Source organism: Lepidochelys kempii, chromosome 2 (genome assembly GCF_965140265.1).
Source record: "Lepidochelys kempii isolate rLepKem1 chromosome 2, rLepKem1.hap2, whole genome shotgun sequence".
Classification (NCBI taxonomy): domain Eukaryota; kingdom Metazoa; phylum Chordata; order Testudines; family Cheloniidae; genus Lepidochelys; species Lepidochelys kempii.
Genome location: NC_133257.1, coordinates 138,166,692 through 138,193,514, shown reverse-complemented (window position 1 = coordinate 138,193,514; position 26,823 = coordinate 138,166,692). Strand labels below are relative to the sequence as shown.

The 26,823-nt window shown below is 42.2% G+C and overlaps 1 protein-coding gene across 6 annotated transcripts in view; it reads left to right on the top strand.

Annotated features, from left to right (window-relative positions):
* Positions 1-26,823, top strand: part of TRIO (trio Rho guanine nucleotide exchange factor) — a 402,095-nt gene that overhangs the window by 108,125 nt on the left and 267,147 nt on the right. For all 6 annotated transcript variants that reach the window (XM_073332315.1, XM_073332317.1, XM_073332318.1 and 3 more), the window contains one exon: positions 16,480-16,554. In XM_073332315.1, coding sequence (XP_073188416.1) covers positions 16,480-16,554 — 75 coding nt within the window. The remainder of the gene's footprint in view (positions 1-16,479; positions 16,555-26,823) is intronic.

Here is a 26,823-nt window from a genome sequence, read left to right as displayed (position 1 = left end):
TGGGGGGCCTCAGAAAGAAAAAGGTTGAGAACCCCTGCTTCAGAGGACAGTGAACTTTGACTCTGCAATATGTATGTGAAATACTTCCAGCTGCAGCTTTTCCCCATGAGAAAAAAACAACACTAGTACAACAAACGACTGTACAAGTGGCAGGAGTGGGAGGCACTCTCCGTTTACTTTGTCAGGAGAGTGATTGAGTGTACAGTACACACCTCCCTCGTGGAAAAAGACAAAATCAGTTGATGGCCCAAATATTTTAGCTCTCATTCTGGCAAAACTACTGCGGACGTTTAATCCATTTGTCTGAGTAAAGGCAAGAGGATCAGGTGCTGCGTTTGCTAAATTGGGCTTTCGCTAGAGGGGAGACAGCCCCTTCTTGCTGCCTTGTCCAGATGACTCGGTAAACCACACAAACCATTGCCATCTTGCCTCCTTATGACAGTTATGTAAATCTTCAAATTTTGTGGCATTTTAGGGTTTCTAACTGATTTCTAGAGAGCAGTATTTCGAGAAATGAGGCAAAGCAGCTCCAGGCTAAGTGCTGTGTATAAAATATTCTTCACTGGTTCAGTGATAGTTCAGCTTTGAACAAAGATGATGTAATGGGTTCTGCTGCAAGTACTGCTGATCATGTAGTACCTACACTGTCATTGGCTTCACACAGATAGCACTGTACTGCTCCGCTTCAGCATCCCAGGAGCTAGTATGCATCGGCAGTACAGTTGAATTATTGCCAGTGTGACTTTGTCTCCTCTATGGCTGCTGTTCCCTTCCGCTTGATAATACTGCACATACATACTGGGTGTGCATATGAACCTACCCAGAACAATTGAATTAGCCTTTCTTTCACAACACAGGATCACAAATGTGAAAGCTTGTGGCCATCCGTTCAGGCATTGGATGCTGTTTTATCTTCTGTTCTACGATTGGGAGAGGGAAGGCAGGTTGCTATTAGCAACTACTTGCTCATTTAAATATAAGTGAATTGCACAGGTTTTTCGTTCTTTGTGGATTGCTCACTTCCATCCAGTACTGAGATCTTAAAATTGAGATTATGGCATATCCAGAGTAATTGCACAAATGAATCTTTTTGAGGGGGGAAAAAAATCTGTTCAATAAAAAACACTTCTCTGGTGTAACTTGTTTAACTATGCCTTTTAAGTATCTTTAATAGATTCATGTGTCTCACTGAATCTAGCTAGCGTGTATGTAAAGCTAGCTGCAGACTATTCCTGCCTCTTCTTGCCCCAATAAAAAGGGTTTCAGCATATTGTCATGCTGAATAAACAAAAGAAATGTCTCTCTCTTTTGCTTCCTACCATTTCTCCCTTCTACATGCACTCTAATCTAACTTGGACTACCACAAAATCTAGAGTAACTTCAACTAATTTCTGGTATTTAAGATTATTGCATTCAAGGATCATTAAAAGGGAAAAGTCAATGTATTTGCATGCAAAGCTCCTTGCTTAATCATACAGGACTACTTGTGTTAAAGTTGTTCAACATAAATTTTGTGGCTGGCTGCTAGATGGGAAAATAATATAGTTGTTTATATTGAGATCCAAGTTAGTATTAATTTAGCTTGATCACAAATACAGCATAAAATTTTATGGCCTAAGAAGACTGCGTGTAACACTACAATGCTGTGTGAATGCTGGTTGGTCAACTCCCTCAGACCTGATTGATTTTAACTTAATCTTAGCAGATAAATTGACATACCAAAGAGCCATGGAATTGTGTATACTATTGGTGAAACTAGAAAGAAACTTACCAGGCATCCCATACCTAGCGACAAATAAAGTTAAGGGATAGTAAGACCCAAAGACTGCACCTTGGTGGGAAGCCCAGCACAATCACGTGCTTCAGTTGCTGTGTAGGGAAACATACTGGATCTCCTAATAGTGTATGGTACCAAAGCAGAACTTGAGACAGAGGTTACTCTATCAATTTGATGTCCAGCTGAATAGAACTTGCCATGGCTGCTGAGCACAAGGTGGGAGTAGAATTCAAGTCTCTGCTTGTTTGGGGTGTTAATCTTCAGTTGGTCATCTTTCCTTGTTCTCCTTTTTTCTTTTTTGCCCATAGCCATAAATGCAGGCTCATGCCTCAACTCTTCTGCTTTTAGCTGGTAGCAACCACAAAAACAGAACAAAACACCCTTTTCTTGAGTAATGCAACAACCTAGTCAAGGGGTAGGATTTTCTGCTTTTCCTGGGATGGGACAGGTAACTTATACATGATCTCATTGCACATTAAAAAATCATAGCAGATCATCAGCAAGAGTAGTAAAATTGAGCTTTCAAGAAAAAACATTATGGTGCTGTGGCTGGTGCCCCGGGAATCCTTTTCTTTATATACCTGCCCAGTAACTACAGCCAGATGGGAGAGTCCATTTTTCTAGGCTTCACAAAGACTTAGGGATGATAACAAATCTTGAGTCAACACAAAACTTGACCCTAATGTTGTGTTGTTAATAGTTTCTAAAACAATATATTGGTTTGCTTGGTACTTAAAATAATTTTTTTTCTGCGTTAATAAGCAGTACTGGAAATCCATTCTGTCACTATAACATTTTAACTGTTCACTTTTACTTGACCTATATATATGTAAATTATGTAATTAAGCACTATAGAAAAATCTTTCAAGATATAGGAAAGTTAATGCTGCATTCTTGTGGGAAGATGTTGGGTATACTGTACCTTAAGTATTAGGCAACAGCTACCTAAAACTGCCGACTTAAGTGTTACTAATAGTTGTGCGTCCAACATCAGAATTGCTTGTGGCATACAAGATGCTCTTACGTACCAGCACCTTTCAGGTTCTAAAACTAAATAAAAGTAATGTCTTCAAGCTCATAAACCATACCATCAGTGATATTAGCACCTCTAAACTAAATGTCTGCAGTACCAGCCAAGAGAAGAAATATGGAGCTGGAGATAAGAACAATCTGGTGAACAACAGCACATAAAACGCCTATTGGTTCATGAATGAAGCAGTAAGTTGATGCTTTAGACAGTGTTAAAGGGTGAAATAATATTTTTCAGATAAAAGTGGGTGACTTAAAGGCAGGAACGGAAGAAAGACACCAATGGACATATAAGTTTAAAAATCCAACTTACTGAATATCAGGGAAGCAGTATAGGTCACCCTTGATATTAATTTTGCATTTATAAACAGTTTAACGTCCACTATTCTATAAACATCAGTCGTATGTATTATAAGCACTTTAGTGGAAGGTATTGTAAATGGTTGTAAGCCAGGGTGGTAAGCTACCAATTACTTGTTACTCATGAATTGACCTTTAAACTTTAAGTGGACCCTTAATATAAAGTGTTACCACTGTATTCAACTCAAAAGTTTGTTCACAATAGATCCAGTCAGGGAGGTTATTTTCATTTACATTTTAGGTTGTTCCCTCTTCTCCCCTCCCCAGCAACTATTAATTAGCCTGTCCACCTGCTCATTCACCCCTTGTAGTACTGCTTGTGTCTCATTCAACTATTATGGCTCATCATCAAATCAGTTTGTAAGCATTTTGGAACAGGGACTGTTGTTCTGGTTTGTACAATGTCTCAAACATGTTTTAAAATCACTCCTGAGCACTTAAGAACAGCTGTCATAAGAGCAACCATTTTTCTGCCTCAGCCCCTCACATCTATCATGCTCTTTCTCCTTTGGCTCTAAATATTTTGGTGTGTTAATTATCTTATGGTTTCTGAAACAAGATAAAACTTGAATACCTTAAATTCATTGTTACTTTGAGGTTTACAAGGCAACGTATCACATTGCTTCAGTGTACTATTGGAGTCGTGCAAATTGCTTGCAGCCGTTGTGTGGTGTCTTTGAGTTCTCCTCCCCGTCTCACAGTTGGCACTAGTAAGGGAACAGGGCATTTTATACCATCCGTAACAACTGAATCACAAAACAGATAGTGTGCATTTGTACTTAGCACTTTGTTATTTTTTTGCTAAGAACTAAAAAACTGGCAATAAATTCCATTCTCTATTGTGTTGAAGTAATTCCAGGCTGTCAGTTCTAATTTACATGCATGTCTGTGAGTCGAATGCAGCCCTGCAGCCTCTCAAATAAAGTGTGGTCATAGTGCAGGATATTCCTTCCAGTTTGTGGGGGTGCATGGGGTAGATGAGTGGAAGGGAAGTAAGGTATCCAGAGCAGCAATCATGATGAGCAGTTGAAGGTTTGATGATGTAATGTCTTGTGACCGGTGAGTTGTCAGGCCTGACCAGAGCTGATTTAGTCAAAAGCACAACTGCCTCAGTGCTCTTGAAGTCTCCTAAAAGTTGAGGATAGCATTTTAATGTTAACTTACAGGCTTTGCCTAAACAAAAACAAAGAAGAACCTCTCTTAATTTGACCAGTGTGGCTGGTGAAATTAAATGTAGAGGTGGGTTTTGGTTTACATTGTTCTCTTCTCATTCCACTGTAACTACACATGTTAGAAAACCTATAGGTGGCTAACATTAAACAGTCTAACTTAGAATATGTAATCAAACACCACTACGTGGATACTAAGGTACATAATGTTTGGTATGTTTTACTGCTTGTTGAATGTCCTTACACAATATTCAGAGGCTGAGTGAACTGAACAGGATGACACTTTGTGTGTGCTTTTTGGCAAAGAGGAATAACAATGACATTTGTTTTTAAAGATGACTTGTTAGTCATACTTAAAATTGTCATGGTGTCCTCTGAGCTGGGGGATCACCAGCACATCCATTATAAATTGCTCTTTCCAAAGGGTGGATAATGCTGGTTCCTTTAGACCAGTGGTTCCCAAACTTGTTCCGTCCCTTGTGTAGGGAAAGCCCCTGGCGGGCTGGGCCGGTTTGTTTACCTGCCGCGTCCGCAGGTTCGGCCAATCGCGGCTCCCCGTGGCTGCGGTTCGCTGCTCCAGGCCAATGGGAGCTGCTGGAAGTGGCACGGGCCGAGGGACGTACTGGCCGCCGCTTCCAGCAACTCCCATTGGCCTGGAGCAGCGAGCTGCGGCCACTGGGAGCCGCGATTGGCCGAACCTGCGGATGCGACAGGTATACAAACTGGCCTGGCCCGCCAGGGGCTTTCCCTGAACAAGCGGCGGAACAAGTTTGGGAACCACTGCTTTAGACTGAAACTTGGGGGGGAAATGGTAAAATTGCGTCCCTTAGTAAATACCCTTGAAATCTGCCTTTGAACTTTGCTGAAGTTCCAAAGATTGGGTTACTTCTGTATTACCTGAACTGATACATTATAGGCAATGTCTAGAACCCTGCTAAAAGAGAGAGATTAAGATAACTAGAGCAGTTGAGAAGCTAGGGATGACCACTATATATTGCAGTAAAAAGGAACACTTGTAAACTCAAGAACACGACCATGAGACTTTCTAGATATACCTACAGTAAAATGAGTCTAATGGCTTCTAGTCCTGAGAAACATGGCAACTACTGTCCACATTTTCATAGTTTTCTTGTTCATTATTACAGCTTTTTACTTTTTGAATTCAGACACTGTTGCCAAATATTCACTGGTTTCAGACACTATACATGAGTCCACAACACCATTTTCCAGCCTGCACTTCACAACTCTCACTAATACCCGCCGATTGCTGACTGTTTGAGGCCTGAGTCCAAGTCTGCAAGAGCCTTGAGACGGAATTAAATTATCCTAGAAATTCTTTATCCAGGTCAGAGTTACGGCATGGAAAATCTCGCTGTGCCACTGCCTGCTGGTTTTGTAGCGAACATCTCCCAAGCAGTCACTGTGGTATATTTCACAAGCACTACATTAATTAAACTCGGAATCAAATGACCACTTCAGTTGTGCTTGAAATAACTTTTTCATGGAATAAAAGGCCATTTAGGTATTCGCCTTGGTGTATTTGCACATCGCTATTGAAAAACACCAGTGAAGTCCAGCACAATGGAATATAGTGGCTAAGTGGGAGAATGATACCCTTTTATTGTCAAGTAAAAGAAATGAGAAGAGGGGACATGTGAAAAGAGCCGGAGCTTTGTAGTGAAATATCCTCAGATAGCAAGCAAATTTTTATATAATAAAATGGGTTGTCAGGAAGGTGGGAGGGCTGTGATCAAAGTGCTCTGCTTGGTCTATGGAGGGAACAGAGTAATGAAGCGGTGTGGACCATGACTAGGAGTCAGTGAATTTCATTACTTTTGACTCGCCTGCCCCTTTTTAGTCTTTCAACAGGCAACTGGAAATTAGTTTCTCCCCAAGATGTAACTTTCGGGTGAGTCATTTTGGTTGCATCACATAACTTTACTAATGGCACTTAACATTATGTATTTTAATCAAAAATTGCAGAATACACAGAACTGAACCATAGGTGTTAAGGTCTGGTTGTCAGTGTGTCACTTTGTTTCTACAGTTTCTATATGTGACCATTTGCAGAACAAAAGTTGAAGGAAATGAAAACTAATGTTAGAGCAAGTTGCTTCTCTTTGCTCACTGCACCAGGGGAATTGCCTTTAGAGATGAGAATTTCACTAGGCTGTCTCATTGAGCACACTGAAGTAGGCTTGCCCCGGCTTGTGATCCCACTTCACCACCCTCTGAAGTGAGAATTCAGCTTTCTAGTTTAACATACCTTTGAGAGAGCTAACGAGATAAGCTTTAAATGTTCTCAACTGAATTGTTTGAGGCTTCTTCTGTTTTAAAAAATAAAATCTGTTCTTCAAGCTTCTTGAAAGGCTTTAAAAATATATTGCCTCTACAAAGAAGATGCCTTTTATAGATGGCCATTTTCTGTCAGTAATTTCTTTTGTTACCTTGGAGAAGGAGCACACCTATTAGATCAGACTTGGAATCAAATACGTATTTTAGGTTTCTTACCAAACTTATTTTAGACCCCATTAAATTATTTGGAAATTTCCTTTAATTCACCAAATGGACATCGTTGTTTTAATGGTTTCAGGTCTGATATGAGACTTCTTCTTCACGTCCATGTAAATCTGAAATTCCACCGCCTGTTCTGGTGGGAAATAGGACTCTCTCACCTGGGGAATGAAGCTTTCTTCCCAAAGTTTCGCCCACACTCAGTATAGACCTTATTCACCTGTAGGTTTATTAATATATTTAATTTCTTTTTTTCCTCTGTTACTAAAGAACTCACTTCTGTTTGTTGGGTAATCCAGGTATAGGTTAGGGAAACAAATTGAGTTATGTTTTATAACCTCACTGGAATATTATCCAGGTGAATTTAACTGATCCATATTTAGCAATAGACATACCTCTTCATAGGGAATAATTTTGCTTTTGGAATTACGTAATAGTATGTAGACAAAGATTTGTTGAAAAAGTACAGAAAGACCATTCTGGAAATCCTAGTTCAAGTTTTAAGGTGCTTGCACTCATTACTGTTCTTGCTGTGGAGTACAGGTGAGTTGAAAGGAAAACTACGAAGCTTAACTTGTTTTTCTCTTTATTGACCAATTATTACTTGAAATTTAAAACTGAAGCTTGTCTTTGGGCCAGACTAGTTTGCCTCCGCTTATGCAACTTGTGTGTAGCTGTGAAAATGGCAGATGGTTTGTCTGCTGCCTGGTTCATGTGCAGCAGCAGGGTGACCTCATCCTGCTTATGCACTGATCTGGAAGCAGACAGGCAGGCTTCCCTCTCTCTTCTTAAGAAAGTGCATGGGGGAATTGAACACCACTAGATGTAAATGTTGTGTTCCATATGAAGTGGTCTTCCACACATTGTGAATGATAGTTGAAAGTATAAGACTTATTACTGTTTTTACACAAATATGTAAATTGTGTTATATACAGCAAATACCAAATAACTGTATGTGGTTCTCTTCTGCCCCCTCCCCCAGTCTGTACTTTTCTTTGTCATGGCTGTCCCTAAACCTATGCTCCTACCAGAGTAGAGTTGCCCTCTTTACCTCCCTGACTATTGGGGGGAGGGGGAGAGCAAGGGAGGAACAACACTGGAGTGTCCCTGCAAGCCTCGCTACACCCCAAACCTCAGCTTTTCTTTCTGGTTGTACAGCCCCTTCTTCCGTGGATGTTGCTTTTCTCCCATCAGCTCTCCAAACCACTGAGAAACTTACTTGCTAGTGCCTCCTCCCAGTCAGAGATTGAGCCCTCCCCACATTACCCACGCAGGTATGTTGTGCTGTTTGCGGAAATCAGCCTGAAGCTAACACACCTGTTTTAGCACAGAAGCCCATCAGTGCTGGGGCCAGTGATGAAACAGGGGTGCCAGTGTGATTACTAGCTTGTACAGTCATGCTAGTGCAACTAAATACGGTGTGCATCATTGGATATTTTTGTAAGGTGTCTTCAGAGTATGCAAAATGAGCTTTACACTCCTTTAAAGGCAGTCTTTTTAAGGGAATTTATATAGTGTCATCCTCTTCTCTGTCTTCCCCCCCACTCAGTATTGCAATAACAGCTAAAACTTGTTTCCCAACGTAGCTTAGTTGATAATGGGGTATACACAATTACACTGTATATGTGGTTAGTCATTGAATGTCATCAGAGGCAATGCGTGGGGGGAGCATGCGGGGTCATGTGAGCCCCAGAATTGCTTGGCTTGTACTGAGAATGCTCACATGAACTGAGCATGCTCAATAACACCTGCTGAAGCCGCTGCCCTTACTCTGCCCCCCACTGTCCATGTAGTGTGTTCATGGGATTAACACAGTTACCTTCTTCTCTGTCTCTAAAGGAGATCATAGATTTAGAGATTTTGACCAGATTAAAGTCTTTAAATTTGTCATAAAAGGTTTGTGGGTGCCACAGACCAGTGTGGTTTCTTGCTACTCCCTAAAGGTGGCTCTCTGACTGTCTGCAATTCATAGGCTTCAAGAAACCATGTAACGTACAGCATAAAACTTCAGTATTCATAAGAGTATGACACTCATGCAGAACATGGCAGTGTTCCCAAGCAGTGGATCCCTTTTCCTATTGATTTCCTAAGATGATAATTGTGATTCTTGATTGTTTGCAAGGTGTCAGCCCTGAAATTTTGTGATGCCAGCTAGCTTCCAGATTTGCAAAATAGAAGTGTAGAGTAGCAAATGAAAGTGACAGGATTTAGATTTCTACAGTGTAAGAGAAAGTAATAGTACACACCAGGGTGGATAAAAATCAATGATTTAAAAAACAAATCCGATTTTTAAAATTTTTTTATTGAAATCAGATTGTTTTGATAAAATACTTTTTGAGGAAAAACCCTGTCTAAAGATAGATACATTATAGCTCAAAGATATCTCATCATGGAATAGGGATTATAAATTCTAATTCTATAGTATGAGACAATATATTCATGTAATGTTTAAGAAAATTTTTGTAAATGAGTTCCAATAGTTCATGGATCAGGGACCCAATCTTATGGGGTTCCGGGGGCTTCTGTAGAGATTTAGGTTAATCTTTCTATCTACTCAGTGCTCAGTCTGGAAGATACCATCAGAGATGCTTCGTTTTGCAGTTCTCAAACTGTGGATTTGTGTCTCCAGAGATAACATGCTAGTTAACAGTAAAAATGTTTTAAAATAAATAATATATAGAGGTGAGAAATAACAGACCTCAACCCTATTGCCCTTCTGCAAATTTGTGTACACAGATTCAATCGCTTACTTCTCTCTAAAAGTGCAAAGTTTCAAAAAGTTCAATGAACAGAAGATTGTTGGCGGCGGAATAGATCTGGACAAGGAGAAGAAGTCTGGAGATAAATGTGAGAAGGGAGGGACAGGCAGTAGAAGCAAAAGTGAAAGTGTTTGAGCAGCATATTCCAGAAGTCTTTCTGAGCATAGCCTTCATTGATTTGAGATCTACCATACCATTCTCTCACTAGAAGGGAAGACCTATAATGGCAGCAGGCCGTAAAAGAGACCCAGTTTGGGAATAAGAACCGTTCAAGAAATGTACGCTTGCTGCTGCTGTTTTAAAGAAAGGCACACCACTGAACTGGTGGAAGTCACTTAAGCACTTGGATTCAGAGACTGTTGAAATGGTAATCTCACTTCTAACAGCAGTAGCTTCTTCTGCCGGTGTAGAAGAATATTTTCTTCCTTTGGACTAATTCATTCCAAATTGAGAAATGGTTTGGGACCTGAAAAAGCAGGAAAGCTTGTTTTTCTTTTCCAGATTATGAACAAACAGGAAAATGAAGGTGAAGACGACTGAGTTAGCTGCAGAAGCCAATATTTTAAAAAAGGAGTATCCGATGAAGTCAGCTGTAGCTCACAAAAGCTTATGCTCAAATAAATTGGTTAGTCTCTAAGGTGCCACAAGTCCTCCTTTTCTTTTTGCGAATACAGACTAACACGGCTGCTACTCTGAAACCAATATTTTAAGTTTCTCATGTTGACCTGGCTGACAGTCACTTTAATTTTTGTTTTTATTTTAAAAATATTTCGTTTAACTATTTTAGTTCAAAACAGTTTTAACAAAAACAAACCTGATTTTAAAAAAGTTGAATATTTGTTGAAGAAAAGAATCCAGAATACATAACATTATTTTAGTTAAATAAAACAATTTAAATGTTTGTCTGGTGGGGATCTCCTCCTAATACAGCATGGCAAGAAAATCCTCCAAATATTAATGATTAACATGTTGAATTGGAGATAGTTCACCTCCCAATGACTTCATAAATATCTGCTTCAATTACCCTTGCTAAATGAAATAACCAAACAATCATTCATTTTCTGATATAGCTGTAAAACTAATCGGAAAAGTTTTCAAAATAAATCACTTTCAAAATGTGTAGTGAGTGCCTTCTAAAAATGAAACCTACATCGGTCTCTGAGTTGTGAAGAATACGTATTAAGGTTATAACAACCAACAAGAATGCACTTTTATGTAGAAATCCATGATTAAATCAAGTCTTCCTGACTAGTGATTTCAATCATGATTTAAATCAATTTGATTTTAATCAAATCCACCCTGGTACACACTGCTTACCTATTCTTTTTAGTGGTTTATCTGCCCTTTGGTGGGCCTTTTTCTCCAAGTGATCTAAAGGTGCACACAACCTACATTTTAAGTAATGGGCGGGCTGGCTCTATCTTTGCTAAGTTTTCCAGTGTTGTCATAGGGTTGTATAAAATCCTTAGCACAGCAAGTAGTCTCTTAATCATCAATTAAACATCTCTCAAATGTCCTTCAGTAATTGCAAGGTGTGTGGCACTTGATTATTTGCTTTATGTACTCAGAGTTCCTTCAATTCCACACCATCTCAGTATTTTGATACCATAGTGGTGATAGGGGGCCTGAGAAGTTCAAGCAACAGTTGTTTTCCCCCTACACTTATATTCAAATATTAGAAGATTTTTTTTCTGAGTGTTTACCAAATTCTATAAAATGTAAAGCTTATTAGTATGACTTCTAGTAAAGCAAGAGGAAGAGGACCTTACTGAATTCCACCATCCTTTAGACCCAGATAGCCATCTAAATTCTCTGACTACATGACTTACATAAAATTTAACAAAATCCAGGGACCTACTAGTTAACGGTAACTGACAAAAAAAAGAAATGTGAAATGGCAAATTGGTGTTAAAACTAAATAGTAAACTGCACAATTATTTGAAACGAAAACCCACATTAAATCTTGGTGGTATTGTTTGTATAAAACCAAAAGAAATTATAAATGAAGCTGCTATTTGTTACTCTTTTTCTTTATGTAATTTTAAAATCAGGTATTTGGCAAGCAAGAAATTGCTTTATATTAGCTTTGAGTGGTGAAAAACTGATGTAGAAATAGTGTGCAATGTGTTAAACAGAGACTTTATACAGGCAAATATTGTGTTGAATGGCTGCAAATGCTATTGTGTGAGAAATATGATCAGCTTCAGAATCCCAATCATACATTTTTAATTATACATGCTCGAATTAGAAGTCCATTCGTCACTTAAAGCTCTCAGTATAGGTATGTACATATAGAATTGCCTCTACATCTCAAACCTTTGTTTGCTTGAACACTATGCCACCTTGTGCTTCTCAAAATCCTCTGACTACTGCAGGCACTGCAGTGAAAAACACGGCAGCAGCAACTGCAGACTGGCCTGGTTTGAAAGGATGACATCACCTCCATTAATGTGTGATAAAGACTGCTGGCTCAGAGGTTGCTGAGCTGTGTAGAGATTGGTGCAGATTTTTGGCACTGCTATTGAGTACATTCAATGACTTGCTTCAATAAGTCTTACTAAACCTACAAATCATAAGTGCTTTGTAGTACAATTAACCTTAAAACAGATAATGTGCTGCTTTATTTATTGGCATATTAACTCCCCCATGGAGTTAAAAAGAGCACATGCTCTTTCCTTTCTTCCAGCACCCTCTCACCCAAATATAACCCCTGCTGTCTTTTGCCTTCAGTAAATTCACCATTGTAGAACAGGCACAGAAATAGGCCTTTAAGGGGACAGAAACATGAAACTCGTACACTATGAGCCTTTAAGGGCACATTCAGCTGCAGTGAGTAAGTCTCGGAGGCCCCAGTTTAACAAGGTGCCTAATCTAGTGCCTAGCCTCACTAACTACTCATTCCCAAGTCAGTGGGATTATACACATTTTTAGGTATCTAGTGGAATTGGAGCCTAAGGCAGACTCTAACATACAGAACTAGCCCTATACAATAAGATTATTTCTGCATGAATTTCTATCAGATAAAACAACATTTTTCACCTTAACCTTAATAAAATCAGCATCTTAATTGGTCCAGGGTGGCGGATGAGGAAGTGGTATACAAAACCCTCAGCAGGTTTAGGGTCGATAACTCAGAGTATTACCAAAGAACTTCGTCTCTTGAAAGAGAGGCTGCAGAATATGGTCACCTTTCTAGAGCTGGTGGTAATCGTGCTATGGCAGAATAAATGCTTTTACAAACATGCTGGCAGACTTGTTCTTTTCATCTAAAGCTGCTGGCCTTACTCCTGTCCCCATAGAGGCACAGCTGCCGCAGGGGGAGCTAGGATATATCAACAAAAAGTTGCTACGTAGATTACTACGAAACATGAGCGGCTCCCTTGAGCAGCTGCAACCTGCGGGACCTGTGATGCTCAAACAGGGATCTAAAACTTCAAACCATGCCCCCACATTAGTTTGATGGATGTGGAATAGCTATGTAATCTAGGAATGATGACCTGTAACTTATCGATACCGTGTGTGATCCGAATAGTGAGAATTGCTCTATGGCTATAATGGCTTATTGGGCTGTAATTCGAATGTTTTGGTTAACTTTTAACGGTGGGCTATCAGAAGAACAAGGAGGAGAGCAACACAACAGCTGTAGATAAGCAGCCTTGTGACAAATTTGGGGGCAGTTACAAAACACTGGCCAAATAATTAGTGGTGAAGTGTGCTATTTCCCGGCTCCAGTCCAGAGCAATGCAGCTCTTTTGCCAAGGCTGGGAGCCTGGAGATCAAAGCGATTCTTAACAGTTAAGACTTGGGGGCAGGGTAGGGGGATTGTCAATGAATTCTTCCTGTGGGTGGCAACTGATGTAATCACAGACAGGTCATGCAGGAGTGTCCGAAATAGAGACCTTCCCAAGCTTCCAGGAGGGGACAGTAGGCCTTAGGGAAGACAGGCCTCAGTATTGTTTTTGGTTTAAGATCTCTCTCTGAAATGTGTTGGTACTAATTAAAAATACATGGCATTAAGAAGGTTGTGTGGTCACTGGATGCCACTGGCCATAGCTCTCGAGGAGAAGAAATGCACATACTGAACCCTGAACCTAAGGCACGCCTCCTTAGGTAATCACAGTATCCAGGGACTGTAGCCTAACTCCCAGTCTTGATTCCATTCTGAGATGAAGGCTTGAGAAAGAGACAAGAAAGGGCCAGAGGTCCAGTCACAGTTAGCAGGAAACAACCAGCAGAAACTCATTGGAGCAGAGGCAACGTCAAAGCCACCTTCCCTCATTTGGGACGAATTACCACTGGGGAGTGGGGGGCAAGAATGAGCTTGTGTAAAGCGCTATGTGAGTTGCACTATTTTGCCTTCTGGAGGATTCAAGGTCCTAGGGGGTCTCGTATGTCTCATTTTTAAATCTGAATAAAATCTTGCCATTAAAATGCGGAATGTGGCTAAAAACTGGATGAATTTGGTTTTTAAAAGAATCTTTTTTGAAAAGAGACAATTGAAAATTATGAATTATGATTTAGTCGGGGGTGATGTTCCACCCATGGAGTACCACCTGTTTTGTTGACTTAACAGATTCTGCAAATGAGAAACTCGTTTTATCTTGTTTGCAGGTATTTCCCGAAGAGATTGCCGGTAAGGAAGCATTAATGATGCACTTTAGCAAAAATTTCTCTTAGCAAGATAAAGCAGAGGTGGGCAAACTACGGCCCGCGGGACCGTCCTGCCCGGCCCTTGAGCTCCCAGCCGGGGAGGCTAGCCCCCGGCCCCTCGCCCGCTGCCTCAGCTCACCGCACTGCCAGTGCGGCTGTGAGCTCCTGCTGGGCAGCGTGGCTGCCAGTCCTACTACTCTGAATGGCATGGTAAGGGGGCGGGGAGTGGCGGGGTTGGATAAGGGGCAGAGGGTCCCCAGGGGCAGTCAGGGGACGGGGAACGGGGGGGTTGGATAGGCGTGGGAGTCCCGGTGGGCCTGTCAGGGGGTGAGGGTGTGGATAGGGGTCGGGGCAGTCGGAACAGGGAGCAGGCAGAGTTGGATAAGAGGCATGGTCCCAGGGGGATGGTTAGGGGTGGGGGTCCTGGAATGGGACGGTCAGGGGACCAAGGGTGGGTTCAGGATTGGATGAGTCAGGATTCTGAGGGGGGCAGGAAGTGGGAGGGGTTAGAGAGGGGGCAGGGCCAGGCTGTTTGGGGAGTCAGTCTTCCCTACCCGACCCTCCGTACCGTTTCGTACCCTGATGTGGCCCTCGGGCCAAAAAGTTTGCCCACCCTGACATAGAGTACTCTAAGCACTATGCATGTGGTTGACTGGAAGAAGAAAAGGGGGACAGAAGAAGGATACAAACCGAGTTCTGGCTGCAGGACATGGGGTGGCATTCCTTTGAATGCTGTACATTTACAAAGGGGTTTAGGATGAACCATTCAAGAGACTTAAAGTGTCACTCGCTCTCCATGATGTGAATGCTTTTTTCCCCAACTAAACATGCAGGATCTTGGAGTATGTCTGTGCTGCAGCTGGGAGCATGCTTCTCAGCTCAGGCAGACAGTTTCACAGTACCTCCACTCGAGCTAGTGCATTAAAAGCAGCAGTGTAGCTAGGGGTAGCAAAGGTAGCTTGGACTTGCTTGAATACAAACCCACCCATACCCCCTAGGTACATACTCGAACAGCTACCCTGAGCTGCCACTTATGCTACCCCAGCTACACTGCTATTTTTAGTGCACTAGTTTGAGCCAAGCTAGTGGGTTTACGTACGTGAACTAGGAAAAGCACTCCCAGCTGCAGTGCTCGTTCTAGTCCAGTGCTGAAAGTTTTTCTAATTTGGTGGCAACTGTTAAACAAGTCTGTGTTTGATGCTGACTTGCAGCGATTTTTTAAAATATGATTTTTAACTTCTGTGGATACAAATGGAAAATGTAACACCACTGCATAGACTATTCAAGCCTCCCCATCCCTACCCTTTCTGAACAAGAGACTACACAAACCTCTTGACAACTCAGTGATCTCCTTATGAAGTTTCTCTGTGGTCTTCTAAGACTTAATGGTACTAGCTTCTAAGTGACAGAATTTATTGCCACGTTAGTTGAATTTTTTATTCTGGTAAGCTTTGCAACAATGACTGGAATTCTTCACTGAATGAGGAGGAAGTAGTAAAACTACTTGCTAAAGGCCAGTTGACACCTCTTTGGTGTAATCAGAAATTGCTGGACCTTTGGATCATCTCAGATCTCTTTTTGTGAGCTCTGGCTTGTAAAAGGTGGAGATGAATGAATATTCACTGGGTTTTGCATAGTACTCCTAAGGTTCACACCAGTAGAAGCCAGGAGCTAGAAAGGAATCCACATGTAAGACAGCTTTATTTTTGCTTATTGAGGTGTTTTGAAAATGGTGTGTAGGTGACTGAAATTCATTGCTTGCTGCCTTGAAGGATTCATGCCATTAGTTGCATATTAGATCTCTATTTGCTGGAAGAGGAAGTGAAAGACTGGTATCAGAGCACCATTCAAAGTGAGAGCTTCTAAATTAAGCTGACCTTTCTTTTTATCTGCTTTGAAAATGTTTAACTTCAGTGCTTCATCTTCTATTAAGGGTTGCCTACTGACGTTGTTGGTATGTTACATGTATACACACTTCTCAACTGATCATTCGTGTGTTTGTGTAGGTAAAATTGTATAGGATAAAAATGGAGTTTACCAAAGATTCTAACTTACTGAGATCTCATTAACAGGGTTAAAAGAACTTAAATAAAGTTGTAGGCTTCAAGATACATTAAATAAGGTAAATGTTTCCTTGTGTATTAGGTAGATGGGATTTGAAAGCCGGCTTACATTGCATATCAAACCGCTGACTTATTTCCTTGTTTCTTATGTGTTCCAGGGTTTCGCAAAAATGATGAAATGAAGGCTATGGAAGTATTACCAATTTTAAAGGAAAAAGTTGCCTATCTTTCAGGTAAAGTCTTACTTTAACATGCATTGTATTTTTAATTGAAGTGTTTGACAGCCACAGAAAAAAACCCAGTAGTTTACATGTCCACAAAATACCAGGTAAGACGATCTACCAGTGTTAAATATTTGTATGTTTCAACACCTGTAAAATAAGAACCATCACATAATTTTTTGCCAATATTTATCCTTGTACAATGACATAAAATTAAAGTATCACTGGCAACTTGTTTCCATAACAGATTACTTGCTTTTTCCACTTCACTCAAAATGCTTTCCCCTGTCTTATGAGCCTTAAGTTTGTTCTCTGCTTGGGAACATGGTAAAATAGGACAAGTGTGTTGACCAGTTCATTGGGTCGTGTGTTTGATCTGTAAAGCCTATGTCACAAGTTGATTGAGAGACAAAATTGATGAGCATTGCACTGAGAGAAGCTTGATTTCCTCCCCCCCCCCCCCCCCCCCCCCCCCCCCCCAATTTCTCCAGTATACAATTGGAGTTCAGTGCTGGCTAGTCTACAAACTGGTGGAAGGATTTAAGTGTGGTTTAGATTCACAAAGACAACAACTGTTTGGTGTTAACCTGCACACTGATAGGTAACCTCCTTAAAGGAATGCTGACCGTATCTTTTAATGACATACTCCTGTGAACAAGGCTATGGCTGTGGCTTCATTCTGATTTAAATACTTTAAAAACTGTTGAGATTAAGAAGCAGCAGTCTCTCTACCCATAATCCATAAATGACAAATCACTTGCAGAGGACAGTTTCAGCCTTGATATTACCTTTTTTTTAGGTTAATAGTGTGTTAAAAGTGCAGAAAGGTTTTTATCTATAAATATTCAGGCACACAAGGGTGCCTCAGATTGGGCTAGCGCACCTAACACACTGATGCTGCTGTTTGCTTTTGAGAGTGTGGGTCATGAGACTTGCAGGCTCTCTCATCAGCTGGGAGGGAAGCTTATTATCAGAGAAATGCTGAGCCTAATTCCAAGGTCACAGAAACACTTCCCCACACAGGAAGGGGATCACTGAATGAATGCCCTTGTTACTGTGAGAGCCACTGTCTCATCTAGTTATGAACACTAGAGTTTGCCAAGAGCTTTAAAACCCAACAAAGCTTTTCAATGAACGTTGGGGAATTTCAGGCCAGCCATTCTAGTTTTCTTGGTTTGCAGTTTTTGCTTTCGCTTTACTTGGGGTTCATTGGAAGTGCTTGCCCTGGCTTTATTCTATCTGCCTATCTATTCTCTCAATCCTCAAACATAGCACCTTAGAGCAGTGGTTCCCAAATTTTTTACCTCGTGCCCCCACAGAGCTGGGACACAGATGGGTAAGGGGGCCGCAGCTGGGGTGGGTGGGGGAGGAGAGGGGATCCTCAGCTGGTGGCTGATCCTTGGCTAGGGGCCCAGGCCTGCAGCCCGGCATAGGGCTGCAGCTCTGGGGGAGGATTGCTGGGGCTGGTGGCTGGGACCCTGGACCCGGGGCTGGTGGCTGGGACCCTGGACCCAGTGCTGGCAGCTTGGGCCAAGAGCAGAGCTGGGTGGCGCTCCCTCCCCGCCCACCTGTGAATGCATCCCCACAGATTGAAGACCTCTGCTTTAGAAGAATGGGGGAAGGAGATGGTGTAACCGATATATCTAACCTGATTTGGCAAACTTTTGCTCTCCCTCTCCCCTGTTTTATGTTTTTTGTTTTTTTTTTTTTCTCAAAATGCATTGCTTCAGTGAAGCCCAATAACTTGAGTCTTCCCCTAATAGGAAGGGTTTTTCTTATATTAAAACCGTGTACATCTGTGGTGTATGCATTAGTTACTGAAGGCTACTTAATGATCTTTGTCACCTGCCATTATTCCCCCAGTGTTCAAGGAAAAATTGTAAGCGCCTGGGAGTAGGGATCAGTCTCTGTCATGTGCCATAAACTTTTATGGCATAGTGTAAATAGAATATTCAGGTGTCACTTTAGTTTAGAGGTGGGCAAACTACGGCCCGCGGGACAGTCCTGCCTGGCCCTGAGCTCCCGGGGGGAGTCTAACCCCCGGCCCCTCCCCCGCTGTCCCTCTTTCTTTGCAGCCACGCGGCTTGTGCCCGCCCACCTCCCAGGCGTTCCAGTAAGCCTGCCCTGCCACTCTGAGCAGCATGGTAAGGGGGCGTGGGGTTGGATAAGGGGCAGGAGGTCCGAGGGGGTAGTCGGGGGCGGTTGGATGGGGTGGAGGTTTGGGGGGTGGTGGTCAGGAGGCAGGGAGCAGGGGGGGTTGGATGGGGTGGAGGTTCGGGGGGGGGTCAGGAGGCAGGGAGCAGGGGGGGTTGGATGGGGTGGAGGTTCGGGGGGGGGTCAGGAGGCAGGGAGCAGGGGGGGTTGGATGGGGTGGAGGTTCGGGGGGGGTGGTCAGGAGGCAGGGGGGGTTGGATGGGGTGGAGGTTCGGGGGGGTGGTCAGGAGGCAGGGAGCAGGGGGGTTGGATGGGGGGGTCACGGGATCTCGGGGGGGGTTCTGGGATGGGGGGACAGGGAGCAGGGGGGGTTGGATAGAGGGAGGGGTCCTGGGGGGGGCAGTTAGGGATGGGGGTCCGGGGAGGGGGTGGTCAGGGGACAAGGAGTGGGGCAGGGGGTTGGATGGGTCGGGGGACCCGTCAGGGAGTGGGGGTGTGGATAGGGGGCGGGGCAGTCAGGGGACAGGGAGCGGGGGGGTTGGATAGGGAGTGGGATCCTGTGGGGGGGCATGGTTGGGGCAGGGGGTCGTCAGAGGGGGCAGTCAGGGAGCGGGTGGGATTGGATGGGTCGGGAGTTCTGAGGGGGGCGGAAAGTGGAAAGGGGCGGATAGGGGGCGGGGGGCCAGGCTGTTTGCAGAGTCACGACCTTCCCTACCCGGCCCATCATACCGTTTTGCAACCCCAGTGTGGTCCTCGGGCCAAAAAGTTTGCCCACCGCTGTTCTAGTGAGTTAACGAAGCAGTTAATGGGAACAACATGACTGCAAAACATTTTCCAGTCATATTCCTCAAGGAAAAAGGTAGAAAAAACAGGCAGCCCCCTGCAACTTGGAAGTGTTTGCTATTTGGGTATTGGGAATGGTACCTTGCTGCTTTCCATAGTGGAGTAGTGTTAATATAGTTTGTCTGAAACCAGAGAAAATGGGATAGTTCTGGAGGAGCTTGCTTAGTGTTACATAGGCCTACGCAGTGTTTTTATGTTGGTGTAAATGTGAAAGGATATGCAACAAATCACAACATAGAAGATTCTAAATGTATTATACCAGCTATCAGAGCTGCCCATTGCAGTACCCAGGAAAATTAGGGTGAGAAAAAAAACATTGATTTACTGGTTTATTGCAGAAAAATGCAATTAGCAGCTTTTCAATAGATTCTATCTCTGTAGGTGCTGTTAGTTTATCTGGTAAAACTGTATCCAGCTTCTCTGAAATTTATTTACAAGGGACTATATCAGGTCATTATATTAAACCATTAAGATTTAAAAATCGTACATGTACTAACAAAAAAGAAATTTGAGAAAAAGGTATAAATTCCTGAATAAGATCTGTACTGGAAATGTAATGGTTCTGTTAAAACAGTACAATTATAGGCATACTACATTTTTGCATTCATTCCTAATTGGTTTCGTAGAGTTGGCAAGCTGTTAAACAAGCACACTATTAATTGTCAAACACATCTACATACAGAAGTGAAGAATAGTGAGAAAAGGCAGCAATTCTATATAGAAAAAGTACTTCTGGTACAGAACAATCACACAAGAAAGGTTATTGAAAATGTCAGTGAGCACCTCAGCTTCTGGGTGCCTTTTCTTCTCCCATCCCTCTTCTCCTGCCCATGGATCTTAAAATATTTCTCATCTTGAGATACATTAACACTTGCACAGTAGATAGCAGCAGAATCTGGAAGATGACAGTAGCAGTTTACTCTTGGTTGACATTATTATGCTTTCCTCTAGAACAAAGTCTTCAAACATTGCTAGCAATCAGAGCTTGGGTTCTGGAGCTACATATGATTTGTTTTTTAAGCAACTGGTATGACCAAGAAATAATGAAATAATCAGGGCCCTGATGATAACCTTTTTACAGATGGGAGTGACTACCCTAGAATAACCCAGAAAGTTAATGGCATAACCAGGCACAGAGCACAAGAGCTCTGACTCGGGTTCCCACAAAGCTGTAACCGTCTCTGTTCAGTACTGCAGATAAAAACGTTAACATACTGCTGATTTCTCAAACTGAGGCACGAGATGAAGTGACTCATTGGAGGTTTTCCAGTGAGTCATTGCACTTGTATAGTTTGGATTAGAATATGTCCAGACCTCAAATCCTTTACTCTTACCATTAGTCTACTATACCATTATACATAGTTTAGCAGCATTGCTTAGAATCCAACTTTTTACCAGATGACATAAATATTAACTATGACTGTGCTCTTGCTGGTCTTAACCAGTCTCTTCTAATTTAGGAATGCACTTGGCACTCATATATTACAGTGATGGAACTTTGTAATCTTGAAAGTATTTATCCTCACAAACACCTCTGTGAGGTAGTGTGGAAGTACTATTACCTTAATTTTACTGATAAGGAACTGAGGCACAGAGACTAAGATACTTGCCCAGGGACACACAGGAAATCTGTAGCAGAGCAGGAAATGGTCCCTGGGTCTCCTGAGTTCCTGGCTGGAACCTTAACTACTAGACAACCTTCCCCGAAGATAACTTGTAGTTTCACATCACAAACAAAACTTATTAACTTGCACTTCTCTTCAAGGGTATCCCTGAAGACCGCTGCTTCTTGTCAGTGTGTTGTATTGGTAAGGTTTTGTGCAAATTGGCATTTCCTGAAAAACTTAAACTAGCCATCTGGAGGCTGTTGGCAAGGCTGCTCTTACATACTTTCACTTGCAAGAAGTGATGCATGCCCACTGATTCTGGCTGGGGAAAAAAATCAAATGAAAGACAATACACATCTCTCTTTACAGGCAGAGGAATTTGGTGTCTGTGGATTAATATTTGATTTTAGTTTATATTACTAAAATAAAAAATCCAAGTCTTACTACAGAGAGTAATAACTATCTTCTGATGAGAGCTGCTTATACTCTGCAACTTTGGGGGTGTTGGACTTCGCTTGGGGTTGAGAGAGGTGGTAATATTTACTGGCAACAGTGGGATTCCATTTTGAGTTGCATCTACATTTTGAGTCAGTCTGGCTGATGATCCAGATCCTATCGAGGAGGTCAAAGAGGCTATATAGCAGTGGTTTTCATTGTATTTACCATATGGGCCGCATATGCTGCTCTCTGTGTTATGTGGGTTGGATCCACACAATATATATACTACCTGTATGACCCTGAGGAGGTATATGGGCCGCAGCTGTGTGCTGACTGGGCCACGGGTTGAGAACCACTGCTATATACCCTGCTTCAATACTTAGGAGCTCAGTTTAGTTAGAAGTTTGCTCCAAGGTAGAGCACATTCCAGCTTGGGAGTTCAGTGTAGCTCTGAATTCCACTCTGAGTGTAGCATAGTTCTGACACCCTCTCCACTTCAAAATCTTCCTTGAGCCTGGCAGTTGAGTTTAGCTCTAGAGCTTGTTTGATCTTAAGCAGCTTAGTACAGTCCTGATGGCTGGCAGATACCAGCTGGGGGTTACAGCTATAAGCCCTTGTACCCTTTGAGGGGATTTACAAAAGGGAGTTTATTATGCAGCTGTTGACTCCTAGATTACGCGTCTAGTAACTTGATTCCCATGGGATCTTAACTTTAAAAATCACTTATTATTCTGCGTGTTTAAGGGACTCCTGATTTTTAGCTCTTCTTTCCTACACTGCACATGTCTACACATGGAGCTCTTCACTGGTGTTCTTGTAGCAGTGTACTTCACTGGCAAAGTGCTCCTAGTAGGCTGTGTTTTGTATTGGTATATTAAAACCACCTTCATGGGCAACACAAGCTATGCCAGTAAAAGCACAGTTTTGCCTTAACTGCGTCTACACAAGGGATGACTTCTGGCACAGCTGTGTTGGTCAGTGATCACTTATCTGCACGCCCCTGACTGACATATCTATGTCAGCAGAAGTCTGTATGTAGACCTGCTCTATGATCCATAGCATTACATTACGACTTGCAATGTGACAGACTAACTCCTTTTGGCCAGAAAATGCTCATGTTTAATCTCAAGCCAGATCTATGCTAGAAACATTACCTGGTTTAGTAATATCAGTGAGGGGAGAGGGGTTTGGGGTATTTTTTTTTTTTTTTTTTTTTTTTACAACATGTTTAGTTGATGAGTCCTAGTGTATATGCAGTTACATCAGCATATATAAGTGCTTTTTCCTGTATAACATACTTCACTTGGGGAACCAGTATAATCTCTACTGCAAAACACTTTTACACTAGAAAGTTTGCTGGTATAGGTATCCTTATATCAGTATACCAGCAAACCTTTTTTAATGAAGACTAGGCCTCAAAGGTGTATTGTGGGAAGTTGAGAAATTATTACTTCCACAGTGCACTCTTTAGTACTTGGAGATATTCAAATTAAATGCTGTCTAAAATTAATATTTGTTACAGGGTCATAAAAAGGAATCTTAATACAAAAGTCTAATGGACTAAACTTAATTTTGAGGGTACATTTAATTCAAATAGCCTGGTTCTGTGTCTTCAGCTATACAGTATAAAATGCATACACATGAATTGAGACAATCTCAAGTAATATATAGGTCTAAGGTTTTTGGTACACCTTCAGATTCAAATATTGTTTGTCAACAAATGTCTGCCAAAGCTGTTACAAAGCTCGAGCTTTGGTTCAGAGGTCTTGAGTGAGGGTTTCCTTAGTCAGTGAGGCAGTACAACTAGAGGTTCTGTGGTATAAAGTGGGTAATTAAGTACACATTTTGAATTGGCACTACAAAATAAAATTATTTTAAAACAAGCGTGTTACTGTGTAAAACAAAGAACCAGCAAATTCACTGTACAACTAGATCTTCCCTCACTTGTCGTTCGAGTCCCCCTTGACGTTCAGGCATGGCAAATAACACACTTTTCCCTCTAGTGACTGTTGCTCGAAGATACCTGTGCTTGTGTACCATTCCTAGGTATTGGTTAAATCTGTTAATTTTCTTCAAGATAAGATATCTACAATACCCCTCCCCCCCCCGTGCGCGCGCGCACACACACACACACACAACGTTAAAAGAACATTATTGAGGTTGCTCAAGTCAAGTGCTCAAGGAAACACCAGAATTAAGATTGCTTGGCCAACCTCAATTCGGCCTGCTTGTACATATACATTAGGATAGTCTTTATTTACATGGCAGAGTCCTGTGGCACCTTATAGACTAACAGACATATTGGAGCATAAGCTTTCGTGGGTAAATACCCACTTCGTCAGATGCTTGTTCACCCACAAAAGCTTGTGCTCCAATAGGTCTGTTAGTCTATAAGGTGTCACAGGACTCTTTGCCGCTTTTACAGATCCAGACTAACATGGCTGTCCCTCTGATACTTGATTTATTTAAATGATCACATACTAATTTTTCCAGAGGAGTCCTGTCTCATTCAGTGCACAGGATGGATGATGCTCACTGAATGAGCAGCTATTCAATATTCTGTTTTTTCTCGTCATTGTTCATTGTATGGCCCAGGCCTTATTGGGTATGTTTATATTGCACACTAAGCCTGGGTTCTGAGTTAGATATGAGCCCAAGTCCCCCTTCCGTCCACACACCAATCGGTCTGACTTTCAACTTTTGAACCAAATGAGGCACGGGTCCTACAGACAAGTCTCCTTGACAATAGAACGCTGATTCATCCACAGACCTTTGTGTCTGCCAGTTTCCCCTCCAAAATTGACACTTTGTGCCCTCTTCCCATTCTCTCTTTCCCCCTCGCGCCCCCCCCCCCCCCCGGCTTGTCATTGTAATCCTTTTCTCCTCATATAGGTAGCTTTGTCTCCACTCCTCAGTCTTCTCATCTCAGTTCTTCTCCTTGCCCACCCAGTCCTCCCATCCTGGTTCTTGGTTCAGTCTCTCTTCCCTGCCCAGTCTCAAGTCACCTCCACCCACATTCTCCCACCCCAAAGGCTCCCAGTCCCATTCTTCTTTCCTTAGTTGTACAATCTGTTGTCTTTAACCCCACCCTGCTGACACTTTGTCACAGTCTCTTTGCCCAGCCAATCCTAGCCTCATCTTCCCCCCAGGCCCCAGCATCTCATCTGATCTCATTTTCCCTCCCCGACTCTAATGCTAGTCTATCTGCCCACCCAGTCCTCGCCTCCCTCCTTTAACTCTCAGTCCCAGTTCCCTTCTCCCACCTGCTGTGCCACACTGAATCTTGGTCTGTTCTTTCTTTTCCTAGTCTTATTTCCTCTGTCCCCGCCCCCCAGGTCTGGCTGTTGTCCCTTCTGTGTTCAAATCAGATGGCTTCCTGCTCCTCACTAAGTAGTGCAAGCAGAGGGGTCATTGACAGTGCAGGAGAGTGGGGTTTCCTGTTCGGTTCCAATGTCTGACTCGAGTATGGCCCGCCTTAGCCCAAACTGCTGTTGCCAGGGAAAGTCCTGCTCAGACCTGGATTGGAGTATGCCTACTGTGGATGGAATCGCCTCAGAACTTAGTGCTAAACTCTTGAGTTTCTACTGCACATGTGTGAACAGCAGTTTTTCAAAGCCTTATAACTTCGCCAAATATGAGTGGACTTTCACAAGGATGGCAAAAAGTACATCCCTAACAAAGAGGCCATCCCCTTGCCAAATTTCAAGTCTCTGCTCAACAGTATGGGAGCGCTAGAACCTCTCAAGAAAGGAGTCCATTTCAGCATGGACAAAATCTTTGCTTCTTCTAACTTTGTTCTCACAAACAGCTGAATAGTTTTGGCTGAAAACTTTTTTTTTTAAAACCAAACCAAACCAAACCACCAGCATGCAGCAGATACTCAGTCCAGAAAATGTCAGCCCAAATGGCCAAATTTCAGCAAAGTTGTAAGCAACTGAAGACAAGGTCTTAAACGAGAACTATCCAACAACTTTAACACTAGATGGTGCTGCCCACTCTGCCTGTGCGTTGGTACATGGATGCACTTAATCATTTATTATAGAATGGTACTCTTTTGGTCTTCATGATTACATAAACAAAGCACCATGAGTGGGTGCTGAACACTGAATCTGCATGATGGATCAGACTGATCAGGTGTTGAACTCATTCATAAAAATGTATGCCCTAACCTATCCCTCACAATTTAAAGACAACCCAGTAAACTTCGGTCCAGATCCTGGCTCTCTGCTCTCTTTGGACTGCTCTGGTAACCATTAGGAGGGTTGAAACAGCCACATCTCTAGCTACAGGTCCATAGTCCATGGGAAACCTCCCAATGGTCATAGAGCCAGCGTAGCTCACTTCTACGCTTCCTCCTCCAGCCCCTGGTGAAGGGGAGCATTAGGCTGTCATGGAGAGAGGGTGTGGTTGGAACAGGCTGTGAAATTACTATCTGCTGGTCAAGTTCAGAGTAGCCTTGAGGCTGCTTTAATCTCCACTGGAACCAAGGCTGCCACAAACCCAGCCTGATCATCAGAGAACCATAACCAGGAATTGGGGCTTCTTTCTGCAGGAGCTTTTCTATTAGCTATTAACTATTAACGATTAATAACTATTAACTATTAGCTCCTGTGTATTGCAAGTTGTATATTAACTTGCTGCTTTGATTTAGCTGAAGTACTTGATTTAATTTGAATACTGTGTAATTGTTTTCTTCTGAGAGTGCAGTGATGCACGTACTTTGATACGAGAGGGAAAGGACTGTTAAATTTTTATGTTTGACTACTGCTGGCGAGATATAGATATAGTTGCATTTCTTATACTGTCCTTAATACCATAAAAATACTATACTGGAGGTCCAGCAAAAGGAATCTGACAGCATCTCGGAAGCAATGCTGCACTGATTACAAGATAGAGTTTAAAGTTTACACCACACAAGTATCTGGCTGATCATTTTGTATACTAAGTTTAATTTAAGAGTTGTTTCTATTTCAAGCTTAAAGCTATAAAGTGAGAAATGATAGAAATGAAGACACGCTGTTAATTTTAGTATATTAAGTGGTGCCCCATAATTAAATTTCATTGTCGCTACTAAGTATTGGATATACAGTTGCAATCCATTCTTCAAGCAGAATTTGTTTACTTTGTTTACAAAATTACGGTTTAAAGTCACACAGATAAAAATGGGGGAGCTCAGCAGCAGAATTGCTAGCCAATTACCTACATGTTTTATTGGTTCAGTCTCTTACACTGTGATACA